The sequence below is a fragment of the Cuculus canorus genome, chromosome 30 (assembly GCF_017976375.1).
Source record: "Cuculus canorus isolate bCucCan1 chromosome 30, bCucCan1.pri, whole genome shotgun sequence".
NCBI classification, from domain to species: domain Eukaryota; kingdom Metazoa; phylum Chordata; class Aves; order Cuculiformes; family Cuculidae; genus Cuculus; species Cuculus canorus.
Window position 1 is genome coordinate 245,420 of NC_071430.1, and position 19,710 is coordinate 265,129.

Genomic DNA, 19,710 nt, shown 5'->3' on the forward strand with positions numbered 1-19,710 from the left:
GCCCATGGAAAAGGGGTGGGGAGCGTTGATCTCATTGTGGGAAACCAAACATTGCACATGGGGGAACAGCCCAGGCTCCATGAAACATCGATTCATGGAATGGTTGGGTTGGAAGGGACCTCAAAGCCCATCCGGTTCCAACCCCTGCCCGTGGGGTATCTCCCACTGGATCAGGTTGCTCCAAGCCCCATCCAACCCGGCCTTCAACATCTCCAGGGATGGGGCAGACGCCACTTTTTGGGGCAACCTGGGCCTCCTCACCCTCAGAGGAGAACATTTCTCCCTAAGATCTCATCTCAATCTCCCCTTTTGCAGCTTTAAACCGTTTCCCTCATCCTATCCCTGCTCTCCCTGATCAAGAGCCCCTCCCCACCTTTCCTGGAGCCCCTTTCCACCCTGGAAGCTGCTCTAAACTCTCCCCAGAGCCTCTTCTTCACACTGAACGACCCCAACTCTCAGCCTGTCCTTGGACGGGAGGTTCTCCAGCCCTCAGATCTTCTCCGTGGTCTCCTCTGGCCTCGCTCCACCAGCTCCATGTCCTTCCTGTGCTGAGGACTCCAGAACTGGACGTGGGGCTCCAGGTTTGGTGTCCCCAGAGTGGAGCAGAGGGGCAGAATCCCCTCCCTCACCCTGCTGGTCCCACAGCTTCGGATGCAGCCCAGGATCTGGTTGGCTTTGCAGGCTCTAAGTCAAGCTTCTCCTCCCCCAGCACTCCGAGTCCTTCTCCTCAGGGCTGCTCCCAACTCATTCTCCATCCAACCTGCGGCTGTGCTTGGGATTGCCCCAACCCAAGTGCAGGACCTCACTCTTGTTGAACCTCGTGAGGTACACACAGCCCCACTTCTCCAGCCTGTCCAGGTCCCTCTGGATACCATCCCTCCCCTCATTTGGCTCACAGGGTTGCATCCTTGGGATTTATCTCCGGGCTGATTTCATCCCTGCAGATAAATCTCAGCCCTGGTTTGGGCGGTGGTGGTGGCACCAGGAATGGGTGGTGACATGGTGACATCCTTCCAGCCTTCCTAATGGCCTAATGTGACCACTCCTCTTTGCAGAGGGATGCGGGAGCGTTAAGGATGCTCTGCACGCCGATATTCCACAGGGAAGGAGATGAGGGTATCAAGATGCCACCAGGAAGGGGACAAACCCATCACACCCTCCAGTAGGGTGCACCAACGCTGGAAGGGGTTCCTCCACCACTGAGATCCACGCTGCTGAGCAAGGCTGTGCCCCCTCCCACCCACAAATTAACCTCTTTCATTAATTAATTGGCCGGGTCGACCAATGCTCACCTTCTCCATGAGCTGTCGGAGCTGGTGGCTGCGCAGGTCGCGGGAACAAGTGCCCTGGACGGGGATGACGGCTGTGCAGAGGCATTTGCCATCAGGGGCTTGCGCCGAGGTGTAAACCTGCCAGCCCTCATCCGGACTCTGGAAAAGGGTCTGTGGGAGAGAAGAAGGGAGATGTCAGGGCTCCAAAGGATGCCAGAGCCGCTTGGCTGCCTTATCCAGGCTCTCCACGCACGTCCGGGCTTCCCTAAACACCGCAGGGTATCGTCTTGGAGCATCCTTCCCGCTTGATGCCTCCCTGGGAACAAGCGAGGGAGCGACATGCGATGGGTCAGGATGAGCCCACCAAACCCTTCTCAATCATCCTCATCTTCAGTTCCATCTCCATCCCCATGTCCATCCCAATCCCCATCCCCACGCGGTGCCGGCGAAGCCCATGATGATGCCCATGTGATGATGAGCACATCCCATCCCGGTGCAGACCCACATCCCTGCCCGCGCGCTTTCCTGACGCTCATCCCGGTGGATCTGAGCCATTTAGCATTTTTCTTTCAGCTTTTTTATCCGGGTCATTTCATCCGTGGGTTTGGGGTTGGTTTTTTTGTTCCCTTCTCCGAGACTCATTTCATCACAGTAATCTGCTCCAAATAGGGACAATTCAGCTCCCGCGCCGGCTGCGAAACGCCAGCAGGATGGGAGGGAGCGACGAGGTCAGGCTCTTCATCCCACCGCATCCCTCCTCCTCTTCCTCCAGCAGACTCAGCCTGAGGTTCTTTCCCACTAACAGCGTCGACAAAGCAGGAATTTCCTCCACTGTGGCCGTCTTACCCTTGGACGGGAGCAGAGCACAACGCACTCATTCCTTCCCTTTGAATTCCGCGTCTTTTTGACCACCATGGGGAATTATGAGCACCCGGGTGGGCAACAATGCATCCCACCCTCGCAAAGCTGATTTTTTGCAGCCGGATGTGCCTTTTCCAACTAAATCCGGGCTTTCCTTTCAGCCCCCAAAGCAGTGAGGAGGAGGGTGACCACCGCAGGCTCTCATCGCCCTCCTATTTCCCACGATGCTCACCCCAAAAACAAAGCGAGCGGAGCCACCGCTGCATCCCCGCTCCTTCCTCCGCTTCCCCTGATTTATTCATGCCATACGCCGGCATTTTTTTTGCGCTGGGGCCATTTAGCATTTCATGGGTAATTCATAATTATTAATTATGAAAATCAAGAGCAAACTCATCGCTCTCCGAGCGCCTCTCCGCGCGGCACCGGGCGAAGATAAACGACCCGTTCCCCCGTAACAAGGCAGGGACGATCCTTTACTTCACACGGCAGCGGCTTTTAACTTCGTGTTCCAGAGCGGAAGGGATTTATTGGACACGGCCGTGGCTGAACGCCGTTCTCCAACCTCCAGCGCAACGAGAATAAATTAACTGACGACGGCGTAAAATTCGCCCTTAAATTCCTGAGTTATTGCAAGGGGGGAGGTAAATAAGAGGATTTATTCCACCCAGTGCAGCCGAGATAGAGGTTGGATGGGGTTGGAGCCCTCGGCAGCTCTGGCTGGTGATGGGCAACACCCTGGGATGATGATGATGAGCCACATCCTGGGATAACGAGCCCTTAGGAAGGCGATGGTGGATGGCATCGTGCTGGCTCCTCCGGCAGGGGAGTTAATATAGTGTGTGATTATCAGATAAACACGTTGGGAAAGGCTCAATTCACGGTGCTGCGCACTGACATCCACCCAAAATTCGGGTCCCCGCGGCAGGATGGGGGTCCCCGGATGCTCTGAGCATGGGGCAGGGCTGGTACCCACGGCACAGGCATCCATGGGCACCATCCGATCTCCCACCCCCAGGATGCTGGGAACATCCTGCGCACCAAAAGCTTCAACTCTTGGCCCAAAACCTTCAACTCTTGCCCCAAAACCTTCAACTCTTGCCTCAAAAGCTTCATTTCTTGCCCCAAAACCCCACTGAAACGAAAGAGACCAAAGCAAACATTGGGTTTCCATGGCAGGATGGGTCCCCCCAGCTTTTCCAGGCACCCATAGGCACAAGCGGCATCCGATCTCCCACCCCCGGGATGCTGGGAACATCCTGTGCACCAAAACCTTCAACTCTTGCCCCAGAACCTTCAACTCTTGCCCCAAAAGCTTCATTTCTTGCCCCAAAACCCCACTGAAAGGAAAGAAACCAAAGCAAAAATTGGGATTCCGTGGCAGGATGGGTACCCACAGCTTCTCCGGGCACCCATGGCACAAGAGGCATCCGATCTCCCACCCCCGGGATGCTGGGAATATCCTGTGGACCAAAAGCTTCAATTCTTGCCCCAAAACCTTCAACTCTTGCCCCAAAAGCTTCATTTCTTGCCCCAAAACCACACTGAAACGAAAGAGACCAAAGCAAAAATTGGGATTCCATGGCAGGATGGGTCCCCCCAGCTTCTCCGGGCACCCATGGCACAAGCGGCATCCGATCTCCCACCCCCAGGATGCTGGGAACATCCTGCGCACCAAAAGCTTCAGTTCTTGCCCCAAAACCTTCCACTCTTGCCCCAAAACCCCACTGAAACGAAAGAGATCAAAGCAAAAATTGGGATTCAATGGCAGGATGGGTCCATCCAACTTCTCCGGGCACCCACGGCACAAGTACCCATAGGCACAGGCGCCATCCAATCTCCCACCCCCGGGATGCTGGGAACATCCTGTGCACCAAAAGCTTCAACTCTTGCCCCAAAACCTTTTACTCTTGCCCCAAAACCCCACTGAAACGAAAGAAACCAAAGCAAAAATTGGGATTCCATGGCAGGATGGGTCCCCCCAGCTTCTCCGGGCACCCATAGGCACAAGCAGCATCCGATCTCCCACCCCCGGGATGCTGGGAACATCCTGTGCACCAAAACCTTCAACTATTGCCCCAAAACCTTCAACTCTTGCCCCAAAAGCTTCATTTCTTGCCCCAAAACCCCACTGAAATAAAAGAAACCAAAGCAAAAATTGGGATTCCATGGCTGGATGGGTCCATCCAGCTTCTCCGGGCACCCACGGCACAATCGGCATCCGATCTCCCACCCCCGGGATGCTGGGAACATCCTGCGCACCAAAAGCTTCAATTCTTGCCCCAAAACCTTCCACTCTTGCCCCAAAACCTTCAACTCTTGCCCCAAAACCCCACTGAAACGAAAGAGATCAAAGCAAAAATTGGGATTCCATGGCAGGATGGGTCCATCCAGATTCTCCAGGCACCCATAGGCACAAACGGCATCCGATCTCCCACCCCCGGGATGCTGGGAACATCCTGTGCACCAAAAGCTTCAATTCTTGCCCCAAAACCTTCCACTCTTGCCCCAAAACCCCACTGAAAGGAAAGAGACCAAAGCAAAAATTGGGATTCCATGGCAGGATGGGTCCATCCAGGTTCTCCGGGCACCCATAGGCACAGGCACCATCCGATCTCCCACCCCTCCAGGATGCTGGGAACATCCTGCGCACCAAAACCTTCAGTTTCTCACCCCCAAAATCCTCCTGAAATGAAAGAGCCCAAAGCAAACGCCGGCAAAGCATCTGCAGTCACCGAGGAACCATTCGGCTCTGCTCAGGACCCTCCGGGCCGTGGCAGAGCATAAATACTTTATAGAGGGGTAATGAATAATTAATGTCAGGCAGGATGTGCGCAGGCGGTGCTCGGAGCCACCAGTTTGGAAGCCGGCAGAGCTCCTTCGCCTTCCAGATTGGGATTCGGGCAGCGTCGAAACCCCAGGGGTCACCGCGAGCGGCCTTGGGATGCATGGAGAGCCAGATCCGGGGAGGATGGAACCTGAGCAACCGTGGGAGAGAGCCAGAATGTGGGAAGATGGGATCTGAGCATCCATGGGGGAGAGCCTGAACTTGAGAAGATGGGATCTGAGCATCCATGGGTGAAAGCCAGATCCTGGGAAGATGGGATGTGAGCATCCATGAACAAAAGACAGAAGACTTTGGGAAGATGGGATCTGAGCATCCGTGAGTGAAAATCAGATCCTGAGAAGATGGGATCTGAGCATCCATGGGGGAGAGCCACAGCCTGGGAAGATGGGATCTGAGCAACTGTGGGCAACAGCCACAGCCTGGGAAGATGCTCTCCAAGCATCCATGGGTGAAAGACAGAAGACCTTGGGAAGATGGGATCTGAGCATCCATGGGGGAGAGCCAGATCCTGGGAAGATACTCTCCAAGCATCCATGGGCGAAAGACAGAAGACCCTGGGAAGATGGGATCTGAGCATCCATAGGGGAGGGCCAGATGCTGGGAAGATGCTCTCCAAGCATCCATAGGCAAGAGACAGAAGACCTTGAGAATGTGGGACGTGAGCATCCATGGGGGAGAGGCACAGCCTGGGAAGATGGGATCTGAGCATCCGTGGGGGAGAGCCACAGCCTGGGAAGATGCTCTCCAAGCATCCATGGGTGAAAGACAGAAGACCTTGGGAAGATGGGATATGAGCGTCCATGTGCGAGAGCCACATCCTGGGAAGATGGGATCTGAGCATCCATGGGTGAGAGCCAGATCCTGAGAAGATAGGATGTGAGCATCCATGGGGGAGAGCCACAGCCTGGGATGATGGGATCTGAGCATCCATGGGGGAGGGCCAGATCCTGGGAAGATGGGAACTGAGCATTCACAGGCAAGAGCCACATCCTGGGAAGATGCTCTCCAAGCATCCATGGGTAAGAGAGATATCCTAAGATGGGATCTGAGCATCCATGGTCAAGATCCAGATCCTGAGAAGAAGGGATCTGACCACCCATGGATGAGAACCAGATTCTAGGAAGATGGGATCAGAGCATCCACGGGTGACAGCCAGATCTTGGGAAGATGGGATTTGAGCATCCATGGGTTAAACCCAGATCCTGAAAAGATGGGGTCTGAGAGATAGAAGATCCTGTGAAGATGGGATCTGAGCATCCATGAGTGAAAATCAGATCCTGAGAAGGTGGAATCTGAGCATCTGTGGGTAAGAGACAGATCCTGAGAAGGTGGGATCCGAGCATCCATGGGGGAGAGCCACAGCCTGGGAAGATGGGATCTGAGCAACTGTGGGCAACAGCCACAGCCTGGGAAGATGCTCTCCAAGAATCCATGGGCAAGAGACAGAAGACCTTGGGAATGTGGGATCTGAGCATCCACGAGGGAGAGCCAGATCCTGGGAAGATGGGATCTGAGCATCCATGGGGGAGAGCCAGATGCTGGAAAGATGCTCTCCAAGCATCCATAGGCAAGAGACAGAAGACCTTGGGAATGTGGGATCTGAGCATCCATGACGGAGAGCCACAGCCTGGGATGATGATGGGATCTGAGCATCCATGGGGGAGAGCCAGATGCTGGAAAGATGCTCTCCAAGCATCCATGGGCAAGAGAAAGAAGACCTTGGGAATGTGGGACGTGAGTATCCATGGGGGAGAGGCACAGCCTGGGAAGATGGGATCTGAGCATCTGTGGGCAACAGCCACAGCCTGGGAAGATGCTCTCCAAGAATCCATGGGCTAAAGACAGAAGACCCTGGGAAGATGGGATCTGAGCATCCATAGGGGAGAGCCAGATGCTGGAAAGATGCTCTCCAAGAATCCATGGGCAAGAGACAGAAGACCTTGGGAATGTGGGATCTGAGCATCCATGAGGGAGAGCCACAGCCTGGGAAGATGGGATCTGAGCATCCATGGGGGAGACCCAGATCCTGGGAAGATGCTCTCCTGCTGCAGCTCCGCGGGCTGGAGGCTGCCGGCGCGCTGAGGTCAAACGTGGGCTGTGCGATCCGTCACGGGGTTATTAATTAGAGCTCCCTGGGAAAGCTGCCGGAGCCGCCGGAAAGGAGGAGCCGTCAGAGCACCCCGAGCCGGGACACGGGGGTCCCCAAGCACCCGGGGGTCCCCATTTATCAGCAAAGCAGTCATGGGTGGGGGGCACGGGGGTCCCCAAGCACCCGGGGGTCCCCACTCAGAGCCATTTATGAGCTAAGAAGTCATGGGTGGGGGGCACGGGGGTCCCCAAGCACCTGGGGGTCCCCCCTCAGCCCTATTTATAAGCAAAAAAGTCATGGGTGGGGACCCCCATCTCCCAAACAGGGGATATTGGGGACCTTCCACTCACGGGGAACCCCATCCTCCCAGACAGGGGATACTGGGGACCCCCAGTTTATGGGGACCCCACATTCTCCCAGACAGGGGGTACTGGGACCCCCAGTTTATGGGGACCCCACATCCTCCCAGACAGGGGATACTGGGACCCCCAGTTTATGGGGACCCCACATCCTCCCAGACAGGGGATACTGGGACCCCCAGTTTATGGGGACCCCACATCCTCCCAGACAGGGGGTACTGGGACCCCCAGTTTATGGGGACCCCACATCCTCCCAGACAGGGGATACCGGGACCCCCAGTTTATGGGGACCCCACGTCCTCCCAGACAGGGGTTACTGGGACCCCAGTTTATGGGGACCCCACATCCTCCCGGACAGGGGGTACTGGGACCCCCAGTTTTTGTGGCGGCAGCGGTTGCGCCGATCCGTTAGAGACACATTAACGAGGATCCTTCTCAATGATTAATGGTTTGACATCGACCGCCAATCCCAATGGATTGAGGGAATGGCATCCATCCCTGGACATCCCAATGGATTGAGGGAATGGCACCCATCCCTGGAGATCCCAATGGATTGAGCGAATGGCACCCATCCCTGGAGTTCCCAATGGATCAAGGGAATGGCACCCATCCCTGGAGATCCCAATGGATTGAGGGAATGGCACCCATCCATGGAGATCCCAACGGATCGAGGGAACAGCACCCATCCCTGGAGATCCCAATGGATTGAGGGAATGGCACCCATCCCTGGAGATCCCAATGGATTGAGGGAACGGCACCCATCCCTGGAGATCCCAACGGATCGAGGGAACAGCACCCATCCCTGGATATCCCAATGGACTGAGGGAATGGCACCCATCCATGGAGATCCCAATGGATCGAGGGAATGGCACCCATCCCTGGAGATCCCAATGGATTGAGGGAATGGCATCCATCCCTGGAGATCCCAATGGATTGAGGGAATGGCACCCATCCCTGGAGATCCCAATGGATTGAGGGAATGGCACCCATCCCTGGAGATCCCAATGGATTGAGGGAATGGCACCCATCCCTGGAGATCCCAATGGATTGAGGGAATGGCATCCATCCCTGGAGATCCCAATGGATTGAGGGAACGGCACCCATCCCTGGAGATCCCAATGGATTGAGGGAATGGCACCCATCCCTGGAGATCCCAATGGATCGAGGGAAGGGCACCCATCCCAGGGTTCCCAATGGATCGAGGGAAGGGCACCCATCCCTGGAGATCCCAATGGATTGAGGGAATGGCACCCATCCCTGGAGATCCCAATGGATTGAGGGAATGGCACCCATCCATGGAGATCCCAATGGATCGAGGGAATGGCACCCATCCATGGAGATCCCAATGGATTGAGGGAATGGCATCCATCCCTGGAGATCCCAATGGATTGAGGGAATGGCACCCATCCCTGGAGATCCCAATGGATTGAGGGAATGGCATCCATCCCTGGAGATCCCAATGGATTGAGGGAATGGCACCCATCCCTGGAGATCCCAATGGATTGAGGGAATGGCATCCATCCCTGGAGATCCCGATGGATTGAGGGAATGGCATCCATCCCTGGAGATCCCAATGGATTGAGGGAATGGCATCCATCCCTGGAGATCCCAATGGATTGAGGGAATGGCATCCATCCCTGGAGATCCCGATGGATTGAGGGAATGGCATCCATCCCTGGAGATCCCAATGGATTGAGGGAATGGCACCCATCCCTGGAGATCCCAATGGATTGAGGGAATGGCATCCATCCCTGGAGATCCCGATGGATTGAGGGAATGGCACCCATCCCTGGAGATCCCAATGGATTGAGGGAATGGCACCCATCCCTGGAGATCCCAATGGATCAAGGGAATGGCACCCATCCCTGGAGATCCCAATGGATCGAGGGAATGGCACTCATCCCTGGAGATCCCAATGGATTGAGGGAACGGCACCCATCCCTGGAGATCCCAATGGATTGAGGGAATGGCACCCATCCATGGAGATCCCAATGGATCGAGGGAATGGCACCCATCGCTGGAGATCCCAATGGATTGAGGGAATGGCACCCATCCCAGGGTTCCCGATGGATTGAGGGATGCAGGGAAAGACCCTTGGGGGTGGGTCTGCATCAGCCCAGGTCGGGGGGAGCACCTTGGGGACCCCCAATGTGGCTCCGGGAGGATGGGAGCAATCACTGCCGGGAGTTGGGGGGCACACGGGGTCAATCGGCCGTGCCAACGCCTTCCTCCAACCCCCCCCAAACTGGATCATAACCCCCAAATCAGATCATCACCCCCAAAATCAGATCATCACCCCCCAAATCAGATCATCCCCCCCAAAAATCAGATCATCACCTCCCAAATCGGATCATCACCCCCCATACCGGATCATCACCCCCCAAATCGGATCATCCCCCCCAAATCAGATCATCCCCCCCAAAAATCAGATCATCACCCCCCAAATCAGATCATCACCCCCAAATCGGATCATCACCCTCCAAATCGGATCATCACCCCCCCAAATCAGATCTTCCCCCCCCAAATCAGATCATCCCCCCCCAAATCAGATCTTCCCCCCCCAAATCGGATCATCACCCCCCATACAGGATCATCACCCCCAAAACTGGATCATCACCCCCCATACCGGATCATCACCCCCAAAATCAGATCATCCCCCCCATACAGGATCATCACCCCCAAAACTGGATCATCACCCCCCAAATCAGATCATCACCCCCCATACAGGATCATCACCCCCCCAAATTGGATCATCACCCCCGAAACCGGATCATCACCCCCCAAATCAGATCATCACCCCCCATACAGGATCATCACCCCCCCAAATCGGATCATCACCCCCCATACAGGATCATCACCCCCCATACCGGATCATCACCCCCCCAAATTGGATCATCACCCCCGAAACTGGATCATCACCCCCCAAATCAGATCATCACCCCCCATACCGGATCATCACCCCCCCAAATCGGATCATCACCCCAAAACTGGATCATCACCCCCCAAATTGGATCATCACCCCCCAAAACTGGATCATCACCCCCCATACCGGATCATCACCCCCCCAAATCGGATCATCACCCCCCATACAGGATCATCACCCCCCAAACCGGATCATCACCCCCCAAAACTGGATCATCCCCCCCAAATCAGATCATCACCCCCCAAACCGGATCATCACCCCCCAAATCAGATCATCACCCCCAAAACTGGATCATCACCCCCCATACTGGATCATCACCCCCAAAACTGGATCATCACCCCCCCAAATCAAGTCCCCCCCCCAAATCAGATCATCACCCCCAAAATCAGATCATCCCCCCCCCAAATCAGATCTTCCCCCCCCAAATCGGATCATCACCCCCCATACAGGATCATCACCCCCCAAATCAGATCATCACCCCCCAAATCGGATCATCACCCCCAAAACTGGATCATCACCCCCCAAACTGGATCATCACCCCCCCAAATCAGATCATCACCCCCAAAACTGGATCATCACCCCCCATACCGGATCATCACCCCCAAAATCAGATCATCCCCCCCCCAAATCAGATCATCCCCCCCAAATTGGATCATCACCCCCCAAATCAGGATCATCACCCCCCCAACTGGATCATCACCCCTCTTGCAACCAAAATCACCCCCCCAAGAATCAAAATCACCCCCCCCCAAAACTGGCGATGACGGTGGCACAAAACACCCATATTGGGAAGATTCCTCCCCAAAACGGGGCGTCCAATCCCACACTGGAAAATTACAGCTCCCGGAGGGGTTTTCTCATGCCGAGAGGATGTGGACCCCCCCAAATTATGATGTCTTTCCCCCCCCCCCACTACCCCCCCAGCTCCGGTATTACCGGATCCGTTGGCCACCAGCCAGAGCCAAAACCTGGTGGCACCGCTGCAGCCCCCCCAAAAACAGCCCCCACCCCCCCCCCCCAAATTGCCCATCCGTTCCCCTCAGATTGCACCCCCAGCCCCCCAAATTGCACCCCCAGCCCCCCAAATTGCACCCCCAGCCCCCCAAATTGCACCTCCAGCCCCGCTCTCATTGTATGGGTGATGCCTTGGATACCCCAAGACCCACATGGGAAATTTGGGGGGGGGGGTCTCTAACTCGAGAAGGGGGGGTCAGGGGGAATTTGAGGGGGTCCCTGTCCTGAGGGGGGGGGTCAGGGGGAATTTGAGGGGGTTCCTGTCCTGAGAGGGGGGGTCAGGGGAAATTTGGGGAGCTCCTTGTCTTGAGGAGGGGGGCGGTCAGGGGAAATCGGGGGGGGGTCTGCCCTGAAAGGGGGGGGTCAAGGGAAATTTGAGGGGGGGTCTGCCCTGAGCGGGGGGGTCAAGGGAAATCAGGGGGGGGTCCCTGTCTTGAGGAGGGGGGGAAGGGTCTTGCAGGGGGTCCCCATTAATGAGGAGGGGGAATCCCCATGCCTGGGAGGGGAGAGAGAGGGGGGGTCCCCGGTGTGATGGGGGGGTCTGCGTGAACTGGGGGTGCAGGGGGGAAGGCAGAGGGGGGGTCCCTATGCCTGGGGTGGGGAGAGGGGGGATCCCAGTGTGATGGGGGGGTCCCTATGAACTAGGGGGGGGAGATGGGGGTCCCCATGAACTGGGGATGCAGGGGGGGGGTAAAGAGGGGGTCCCCCTGCCTGGAGTGGGGAGAGGGGGGATCCCAGTGTGATGGGGGGGGTCCACATGAACGGGGATGGGAAGATGGGGGGTCCCCATGAATTGCGGGTGCAGGGGGGTGCAAACGGGGGGTCCCCATGCCTGGGGTGGGGAGAGGGGGGATCCCAGTGTGATGGGGGGGTCCACATGAACTGGGATGGGAAGATGGGGGGTCCCCATGAATTGTGGGTGCAGAGGGGTGCAAAGGGGGGGGGTCCCCATGCCTGAGGTGGGGAGAGGGGGGATCCCAGTGTGATGGGGGGGTCCCCATGAATTGCAGGTGCAGGGGGGTGCAAAGGGGGGGTCCCCATGCCTGAGGTGGGGAGAGGGGGGGATCCCAGTGTGATGGGGGGGGTCCACATGAACTGGGATGGGAAGATGGGGGGGGTCCCCATGAATTGCGGGTGCAGGGGGGTGCAAAGGGGGGGTCCCCATGCCTGAGGTGGGGAGAGGGGGGGGATCCCAGTGTGATGGGGGGGGTCCACATGAACTGGGATGGGAAGATGGGGGGTCCCCATGAATTGCGGGTGCAGGGGGGTGCAAAGGGGGGGGTCCCCATGCCTGAGGTGGGGAGAGGGGGGATCCCATTGTGATGGGGGGGTCCCCATGAATTGCAGGTGCAGGGGGGTGCAAAGGGGGGGTCCCCATGCCTGAGGTGGGGAGAGGGGGGGATCCCAGTGTGATGGGGGGGTCCCCATGAATTGCGGGTGCAGAGGGGTGCAAAGGGGGGGTCCCCATGCCTGGGGTGGGGAGAGGGGGGATCCCAGTGTGATGGGGGGGGTCCACATGAACTGGGGTGCAGGAGGGGAGGCAGAGGGGGGGTCCCCATGCCTGGGGTGGGAGAAAGGGGGTGTCCCAGTGTGTTCTGCCCTGGATGAAGGGAGGATGGAGGGAAGGGGGTGGGGGGGTGCCCAGGAGGAGGCAGAGGGGGGGTCCCCATGCCTGAGGTGGGGAAGGGGGGGGTCCTGGTGTTCTCTGCCCGGGATGAAGAGAGGATGGAGAGAAGGGAGGATGGAGAGAAGGGAAGGGAGGAGGTGTGGGGGGGGATTGTTTATGAACAGGGGGTGTCCAGAAGGAGTCAGAGGGGGGGTCCTCATCCCCGGGAGGATGGAAAGGGGGGGTCCCATTGCACCACATCCCGGCACCACCCCAAACCCTGCGGGTACCGATCCCCCTGGAGCAGCTCCCACGCTGCATCCCGAGCATCATCTCCCCCCTTTCTCATTTCCCCCCCCCCCTCCCCACCCCCATACCCCCCCCCTCCCCGCTACTCCCCCACCCCAATACCGGTCCGACTCACGATCTTCTCGGAGGTACCGACTCGGGACACGGTGGTCCCGTTGAGCCCCACCAGAGAAGGCAACGTCTGGGACATCCAATTGGTGACCATGGCCATGGTGCTCAGCACGGCCCCGATCTTCAGCAGCGGCACCGTCATTTCGCCGCCGTCGCCGCCTCATGCCCATCCCCAACCCCCCCCAACCCCCCCTCGAACCCCCCCTTTTTTTTCCTCCTCTTCTTCTTCTCTCCGCCACCCCCCGTTACCGTATCCGCTGCCTGCGGAGCCTCCGCACCGCGATCTCCCCTTTATAACGGGGCCAGAGCCGCTCCTGGGTGACGTCGGCAGCCTTAGCCCCCCCCCCTGCCCTCCCCCCAGCCCCCCCTTATCTCCATCATCATCATCATCACCCCACACCCCCGCCCGCTGTGCCCGGCTCAGCATCCACCCGGCACCGCACAGCATCCCCCGGCAGGGATGCAATGGGGAAGGGTGGGGGGGGTAGGACCACTCGGGGACCCCCGGTCTTGGGGGGGCGAGGAAAAGCGGGGATCCCCCAGGAACACCCGGTTTGGGAGAGCAAGGACCCCCAGAACCCCCCTGAAGCCGTCGGTTTGGGGGAGCAGGACCCCAGAGGTCCCTGGTTTAGGGGAGCAGAACGCCAGACACTCCCACTTTAGGGGAGCAGGACCCCAGACACCCCCAGTTTAGGGGAGCAGGAACCCTGGAGACCACTAGTTTGGGGGAGCAGGATGCCCAGACACCCTCAGTTTAGGGGAGCAGAACCCCAGACACCCCCAGTTTAGGGGAGCAGGAACCCTGGAGACCACTGGTTTGGGGGAGCAGGACGCCCAGACACCCTCAGTTTGGGGGAGCAGGATGCCCAGACACCCCCAGTTTAGGAGAGCAGAATCCCAGACACCCCCAGTCTGGGGGAGCAGAACCCCAGACACCTCCAGTTTAGGGGAGCAGGAACCCTGGAGACCACTGGTTTGGGGGAGCAGGACGCCCAGACACCCTCAGTTTGTGGGAGCAGAACCCCAGACACCCCCAGTTTAGGGGAGCAGGAACCCTGGAGACCACTGGTTTGGGGGAGCAGGACTCCCAGACACCCTCAGTTTAGGGGAGCAGAACCCCAGACACCCCCAGTTTAGGGGAGCAGGAACCCTGGAGACCACTGGTTTGGGGGAGCAGGACTCCCAGACACCCTCAGTTTGGGGGAGCAGAACGCCAGAGGTCCTCTGAAACCTTCGGTTTGGGGGAGCAGGACCCCAGAGATCCCTGGTTTGGGGGATCAGGACCTCTGGAGAGCCCCAGTTTGGGGGAGCAGAACCCTATAGATTCCTGATTTGGGGGAGCGGGACCCCCAGAGACCCCCTGAAGCCCTTGATTTGGAGGATCAGGAACCCTGGAGACCCCTGGACGCTCCCGGTTTGGAGGAGCAGAACCCCAGAGATCCCTGGTTTAGGGGAGCAGAACCCCCCAACACCCCCAGTTTGGGGGAGCAGAACCCCAAAGGTCCTCTGAAACCCTTGGTTTGGGGGAGCAGGACCCCAGTGATCACTGATTTGGGGGAGCAGAACCCCATAGATTCCTGGTTTGGGGGAGCAGGACCCCCAGACACCCTCAGTTTGGAAGAGCAGAACCCCAGAGAACCCCTGAAACCCTCGGTTTGGGGGAGCAGGAACCCTGGAGATCCCCGGTTTGGGGGAGCAGGGACCTCACACACCCTCGATTTGGGGGAGCACGACACCAGGAAGCCCCTGGACCCCTCCAGTTTGGGGGAGCAGAACCCCAGAGACCCCTGGTTTGGGGGAGCAGGACCCCCAGGGACCCTCGGTTTGGGGGACCAGGACCCACAGAGACCCTGTGAGAACCTCAGTTTGGGGGACCAGGACCCCTGAACACCTCCTGTTTGGGGGACCAGGACCCCCAGAGATCCCCTGAAACCCTCTGTTTGGGGGAACAGGACCCCTGGAGACCCCTGGTTTGAGGGTGCAGGACCCCAAACTATCTCAGCAGCTCTGGGTGCCCACCTTGAGCCCCCACCTCATGGGACCCCTGACCCACGGGGTGCAATGAGACCCCCAAGCATCATCACCCTGTTGGTTCCCCCATCCCCACAGCAATGACCACCTTGGGGTTCCCCTTCAAACCATCTCAACACCTCTGGGTGCCCACCTTGAGCCCCCACCCCACCCCATGGGACCCCTGACCCATTGGGTGCACCGAGAACCCCGAGCATCCTCTCATCTTGTTGGTTCCTTCATCTCCACAGCAATGACCACCTTGGGGTCCCCCCTCAAACCATCTCAACACCTCTGGGTGCCCACCTTGAGCCCCCACCCCACCCCATGGGACCCCTGACCCATTGGGTGCACCGAGAACCCCGAGCATCCTCTCATCTTGTTGGTTCCTTCATCCCCACAGCAACGACCACCTTGGGGTCCCTCCTCAAACCATCTCAACACCTCTGGGTGCCCACCTTGAGCCCCCACTCCACCCCATGGGACCCCCCCAGAGCATCCCCCCCTCCTCCCCAAACCCCATCGTGTGGTCTCACAGCTCCACCGCGTGGACACAAACACGAACATCACGTCGAGAGCCTCCACCCACCCCATGATGCCCCCACCCATGGGTTTCAGGGGGCTCCTACTCCACATCACTCCCATGGAAGGGATAGGACAGCATCCCCGGGGTTGGAAAGTCCATCATTAAGGTTAGAAAAGTTCTCTAAGGTCATCCGGTGCAACCATCAGCCCAACCACCCCCAAACCACGTCCCCACCGTCAGCCCAACACCAGCAAACCCGGTCCCCAAGAGCCACATCTCCACGTGTTTTGAACCCCTCCAGGGATGGAGACCCCACCACGTCCCTGTGCCACCACTTTCAAGGCTTCACCACTCTTTCCATGAAGGAATCTTTCCCAATATCCAACCTAAACCTCCCCTGATGCAGCCTGAGACCATTTCCTCTCATCCCGTCACTTGGGAGAAGAGCCCAGGACCCATCTCACCACAACCTCCTTTCTGGAGCTGCTCAGAGCGATGAGGTCTCCCCTCAGCCTCTTCTTCTCCAGGATAAACAGCCCCAGGTTCCTCAGCCGCTCCCAGAACCCCTGGGCTCCAGACCCTTCCCAGCTCCGTTTCCTTCTCCAGATGTTCTCCAGCCCCTCAATGTCCCTCTTGGAGTGAGGAGCCCAAAACTGAACCCAGAATTCCAGGTGTGGCCTCACCAGCTCCAAGTCCAGTGGGACAATCCCTTCCCTGCTCCTGCTGGCCACCCCATGGCTGATCCAAGCATGGGTGCTGGTGGCCTTCTTGGCCACCTGGGCCACCGCTGGCTCATGTTCAACCCAGGGATCCTCCAAAATGGGCATTTGGCCCCACGGGGCATCATTGTTGGGTGCCCAAGAGGTGAGTGTCTCCATCCTCTGGGGATGCGGCTTTGTTGGGGTCTGGTGACCCCACAATCACAGGGCACGGCTTCCAGAGCCCCCCAACTCCAACCCACTCCATATGCTCCCGTGTGGACATCCACAGCACGAGCAGCGTCACCCCTTGGAGGAAAAGAGAAACTCCTTCCTTGGCTCCCAAACCTCCTCCTCACCTCTTCGTTCCTCCATGGTAACCCTCTCTTTCACCCTGGACCTGCCAGGAGCTAATTAACTCCGTCTCGTTAGGTGAACCTGGGCAGGACGCTGGGGAATGAGATGAAGATGGGACCAACCTCTCACCCACTGGGGTGTTGGGGGCAGAGCAGTTGGTTTGGGGGCTAAAGGAGAAGATGTGGACATGGCTGAGAACACCAAGAGCTTCCTGGACCTCCTCCAACCCCGTTCAGATCCCCACATCCCACTCATCCCACCTTGGGATGAGGAACCATCTCCTCAAGGAGGTTGGTTTGGGGTCCTACACCAACCCCATCACCCCTGGGGATGTAATTCCTGCTTCAAACCCGTCCCAGTTCACCACCAGCATCCTGTAAGACCTTCTCCTGGGAAGCAACTGCAGGGAAAACCCAGCCAGGCCAGCTCATGAATATTCAACAGGCTGCACCGCCGCCACTTGAATATTCATTAGGGCCGGGCTGTTAATAACGAAGCTCTTAATTGCAAAGGACCAGGCCCGGCATCATGGCTCAGTCGCATGGAGATGATGGGGACGTTGTGGCATCCGTGGTGGTTTGACCTCCCATGGACTCCAGGGATGTGCTGAGAAGGTTGGAGGATGGAGGGACACGTGGACATGGGGCCACGTCCTTGTGGTCTCCCCCCTTGGGGCCTTCCTGCCTCGTCACCTTCACCCCGGCACAAGGATGGGTGCTGGGATGGTGCCATCATGGGGTGATGGAGCCACGTTGTCCCCAACCCCGCTGGGACACGATCGGCAACACCCACCTCAGCACTGCGCACGCAGCTGCCACCACCCCGGCCACAGCTGGAGAACATCTGGCACCAAGGAGGAGTTTGGTTCCTCTCAGTAGCTGCTCTCGGGGACCTGAGTCACTCATCTGTCCCCCCACCAGGGTGCACCCATGGGTGCCGGCACCCCACATCCATGTGTGCACCACATCCTGCGGCACCGATGAGGAGGGTTGGATCCTCCACATGTGAAGGTGCTTCTGTCCCATCCCAACCACAGCCACGTGTCCTCACCACCATGAGGTCTCCAGGACCCCCACCTCCATCCTAGGGATGCCCTGGGAGGGGAGATGCCACCACCCCCATATCTATGTGGCCACCGGTAGCCCCGGACCCCCATGGGTGGGAGGGTGGTGGGACACTGAAGTGAAGCCCAGCACCAAAACTGTCCCCATTCTGGACACCTCGGGGTCCCAGTGTCCCCATCCTGGGTGCCTTGGGGTTCCTCTTGTCCCCATCCTGGGTACCTTGCAGTGTCACTGTCCCCATCCTGGGCACCTTGAGGTTCTTTTTATCCCCATCCCAGGTACCTTGGAGTCCCCTTGTCCCCATCCTGGGTGCCTCGGGGTCCCAGTGTCCCCATCCTGGGTACCTCGGGTTCTCAGTGTCCCCATCCTGGGTACTTTGGGGTTCTCAGTGTCCCCATCCTGGGTACCTTTGAGTCCCAGTGTCCTCATCCTGGGTACCTTGGGGTCCCTGCTGTCCCCACCCTGGGCATCACGGTGTCTCAGTGTCCCCACCCTGAGTACCTTGGGGTTCCTTTTGTCCCCATCCTGGGTACCTTGGGGTCCCTGCTGTCCCCATCCTGGGCACTATGGTGTCCCAGTGTCCCCACCCTGGGTTCCTTGGGGTTCCTTTTGTCCCCACCCTGGTACCTTATGGTCCCAGTGTCCCCACCCTGGGTACCTTGGGGTCCCTGCTGTCCCCATCCTGAGTACATTGGTGTCTCCATGTCCCCACCCTGGGTACCTTGAGGTTCCTTTTGTCCCCACCCTGGGTACCTTGGGGTTCCTCTTGTCCCCATCCTGGGCGTCTTGTGGTCCCAGTGTCCCCACCCTGAGTACCTTGGGGTTCCTCCTGTCCCCACCTTGGGTACCTTGGGGTTCCTCTTGTCCCCATCCTGGGTACTGTGGCACCTCACTTTCCCCATCCTGGGTACCTTGGGGTCCCTGCTGTCCCCATCCTGAGTACCTTGGTGTCTCCGTGTTCCCACCCTGAGTACCTTGGGGTTCCTTTTGTCCCCATCCTGGGCACCTCAGTGTCTCAGTGTCCCCACCCTGGGTACCTTGGGGTCCCTGCTGTCCCCATCCTGAGTACCTTGGTGTCTCCGTGTCCCCCCCCTGAGTACCTTGAGGTTCCTTTTGTCCCCATCCTGGGCATCTTGTGGTCCCAGTGTCCCCACTCTGGGTACCTTAGGGTTCCTCTTGTCCCCATCCTGGGTACGGTGGCACCTCACTTTCCCCATCCTGGGTGCCTTGGTATCTCATTGTCCCCACCCTGGGTACTTTGGGGTTCATGTTGTCCCCATCGTAGGTTCCTTGGAGTCCCAGTGTCCCCACCCTGGGTACCTTGGGGTTCTTTTTGTCCCCACCCTGGGTACCTTGTGGTCTCAGTGCCCCCATCCTGGGCATCTTGTGTTCCTATTGTCCCCATCCTGGGTACCATGGTGTCTCAGTGTCCCCACCCTGGGTACTTTGGGGTCCCTGCTGTCCCCATCCTGAGTACATTGGTGTCTCCGTGTCCCCACCCTGAGTACCTTGAGGTTCCTTTTGTCCCCACCCTGGGTACCTTATGGTCCCAGTGTCCCCATTCTGGGTACCTTGGGGTTCTTTCTGTCCCCATCCTGGGTACCTTGTGGTCCCAGTGCCCCCATCCTGGGCATCTTGTGTTCCTATTGTCCCCATCCTGGGCACCT

The 19,710-nt window shown here is 58.3% G+C and overlaps 2 protein-coding genes across 5 annotated transcripts in view; both read right to left on the reverse strand.

Moving 5' to 3' along the window:
* Positions 1-19,710, reverse strand: part of OLFM2 (olfactomedin 2) — a 32,762-nt gene that overhangs the window by 11,800 nt on the left and 1,252 nt on the right. The window contains exons 1-2 of one of the 3 annotated variants that reach the window (XM_054051918.1): positions 13,638-13,726; positions 1,293-1,442 (exon numbers count right to left, since the gene is read on the reverse strand). In XM_054051918.1, the coding sequence (XP_053907893.1) occupies positions 1,293-1,301 (9 nt within the window). In that variant the 5' untranslated portion in view covers positions 1,302-1,442; positions 13,638-13,726. Of the gene's footprint in view, positions 1-1,292; positions 1,443-13,392; positions 13,553-13,637; positions 13,727-19,710 lie in introns of those variants that run through there. The other 2 variants (XM_054051916.1, XM_054051917.1) reach the window with 2 other exon arrangements.
* Positions 3,327-6,975, reverse strand: LOC128849571 (uncharacterized). 2 transcript variants are annotated; one of them, XM_054051920.1, is made up of 2 exons: positions 4,789-6,975; positions 3,327-3,402 (listed from the first exon to the last, which is right to left on the reverse strand). In XM_054051920.1, exon 1 carries the CDS (start codon positions 6,028-6,030, stop codon positions 4,861-4,863), a length of 1,170 nt encoding a protein of 389 aa, XP_053907895.1. In that variant the 5' UTR covers positions 6,031-6,975; the 3' UTR covers positions 3,327-3,402; positions 4,789-4,860. The 2 variants fall into 2 exon arrangements, with proteins under 2 accessions (XP_053907895.1, XP_053907894.1); XM_054051919.1 differs by lacking the exon at positions 3,327-3,402 and adding an exon at positions 4,235-4,397.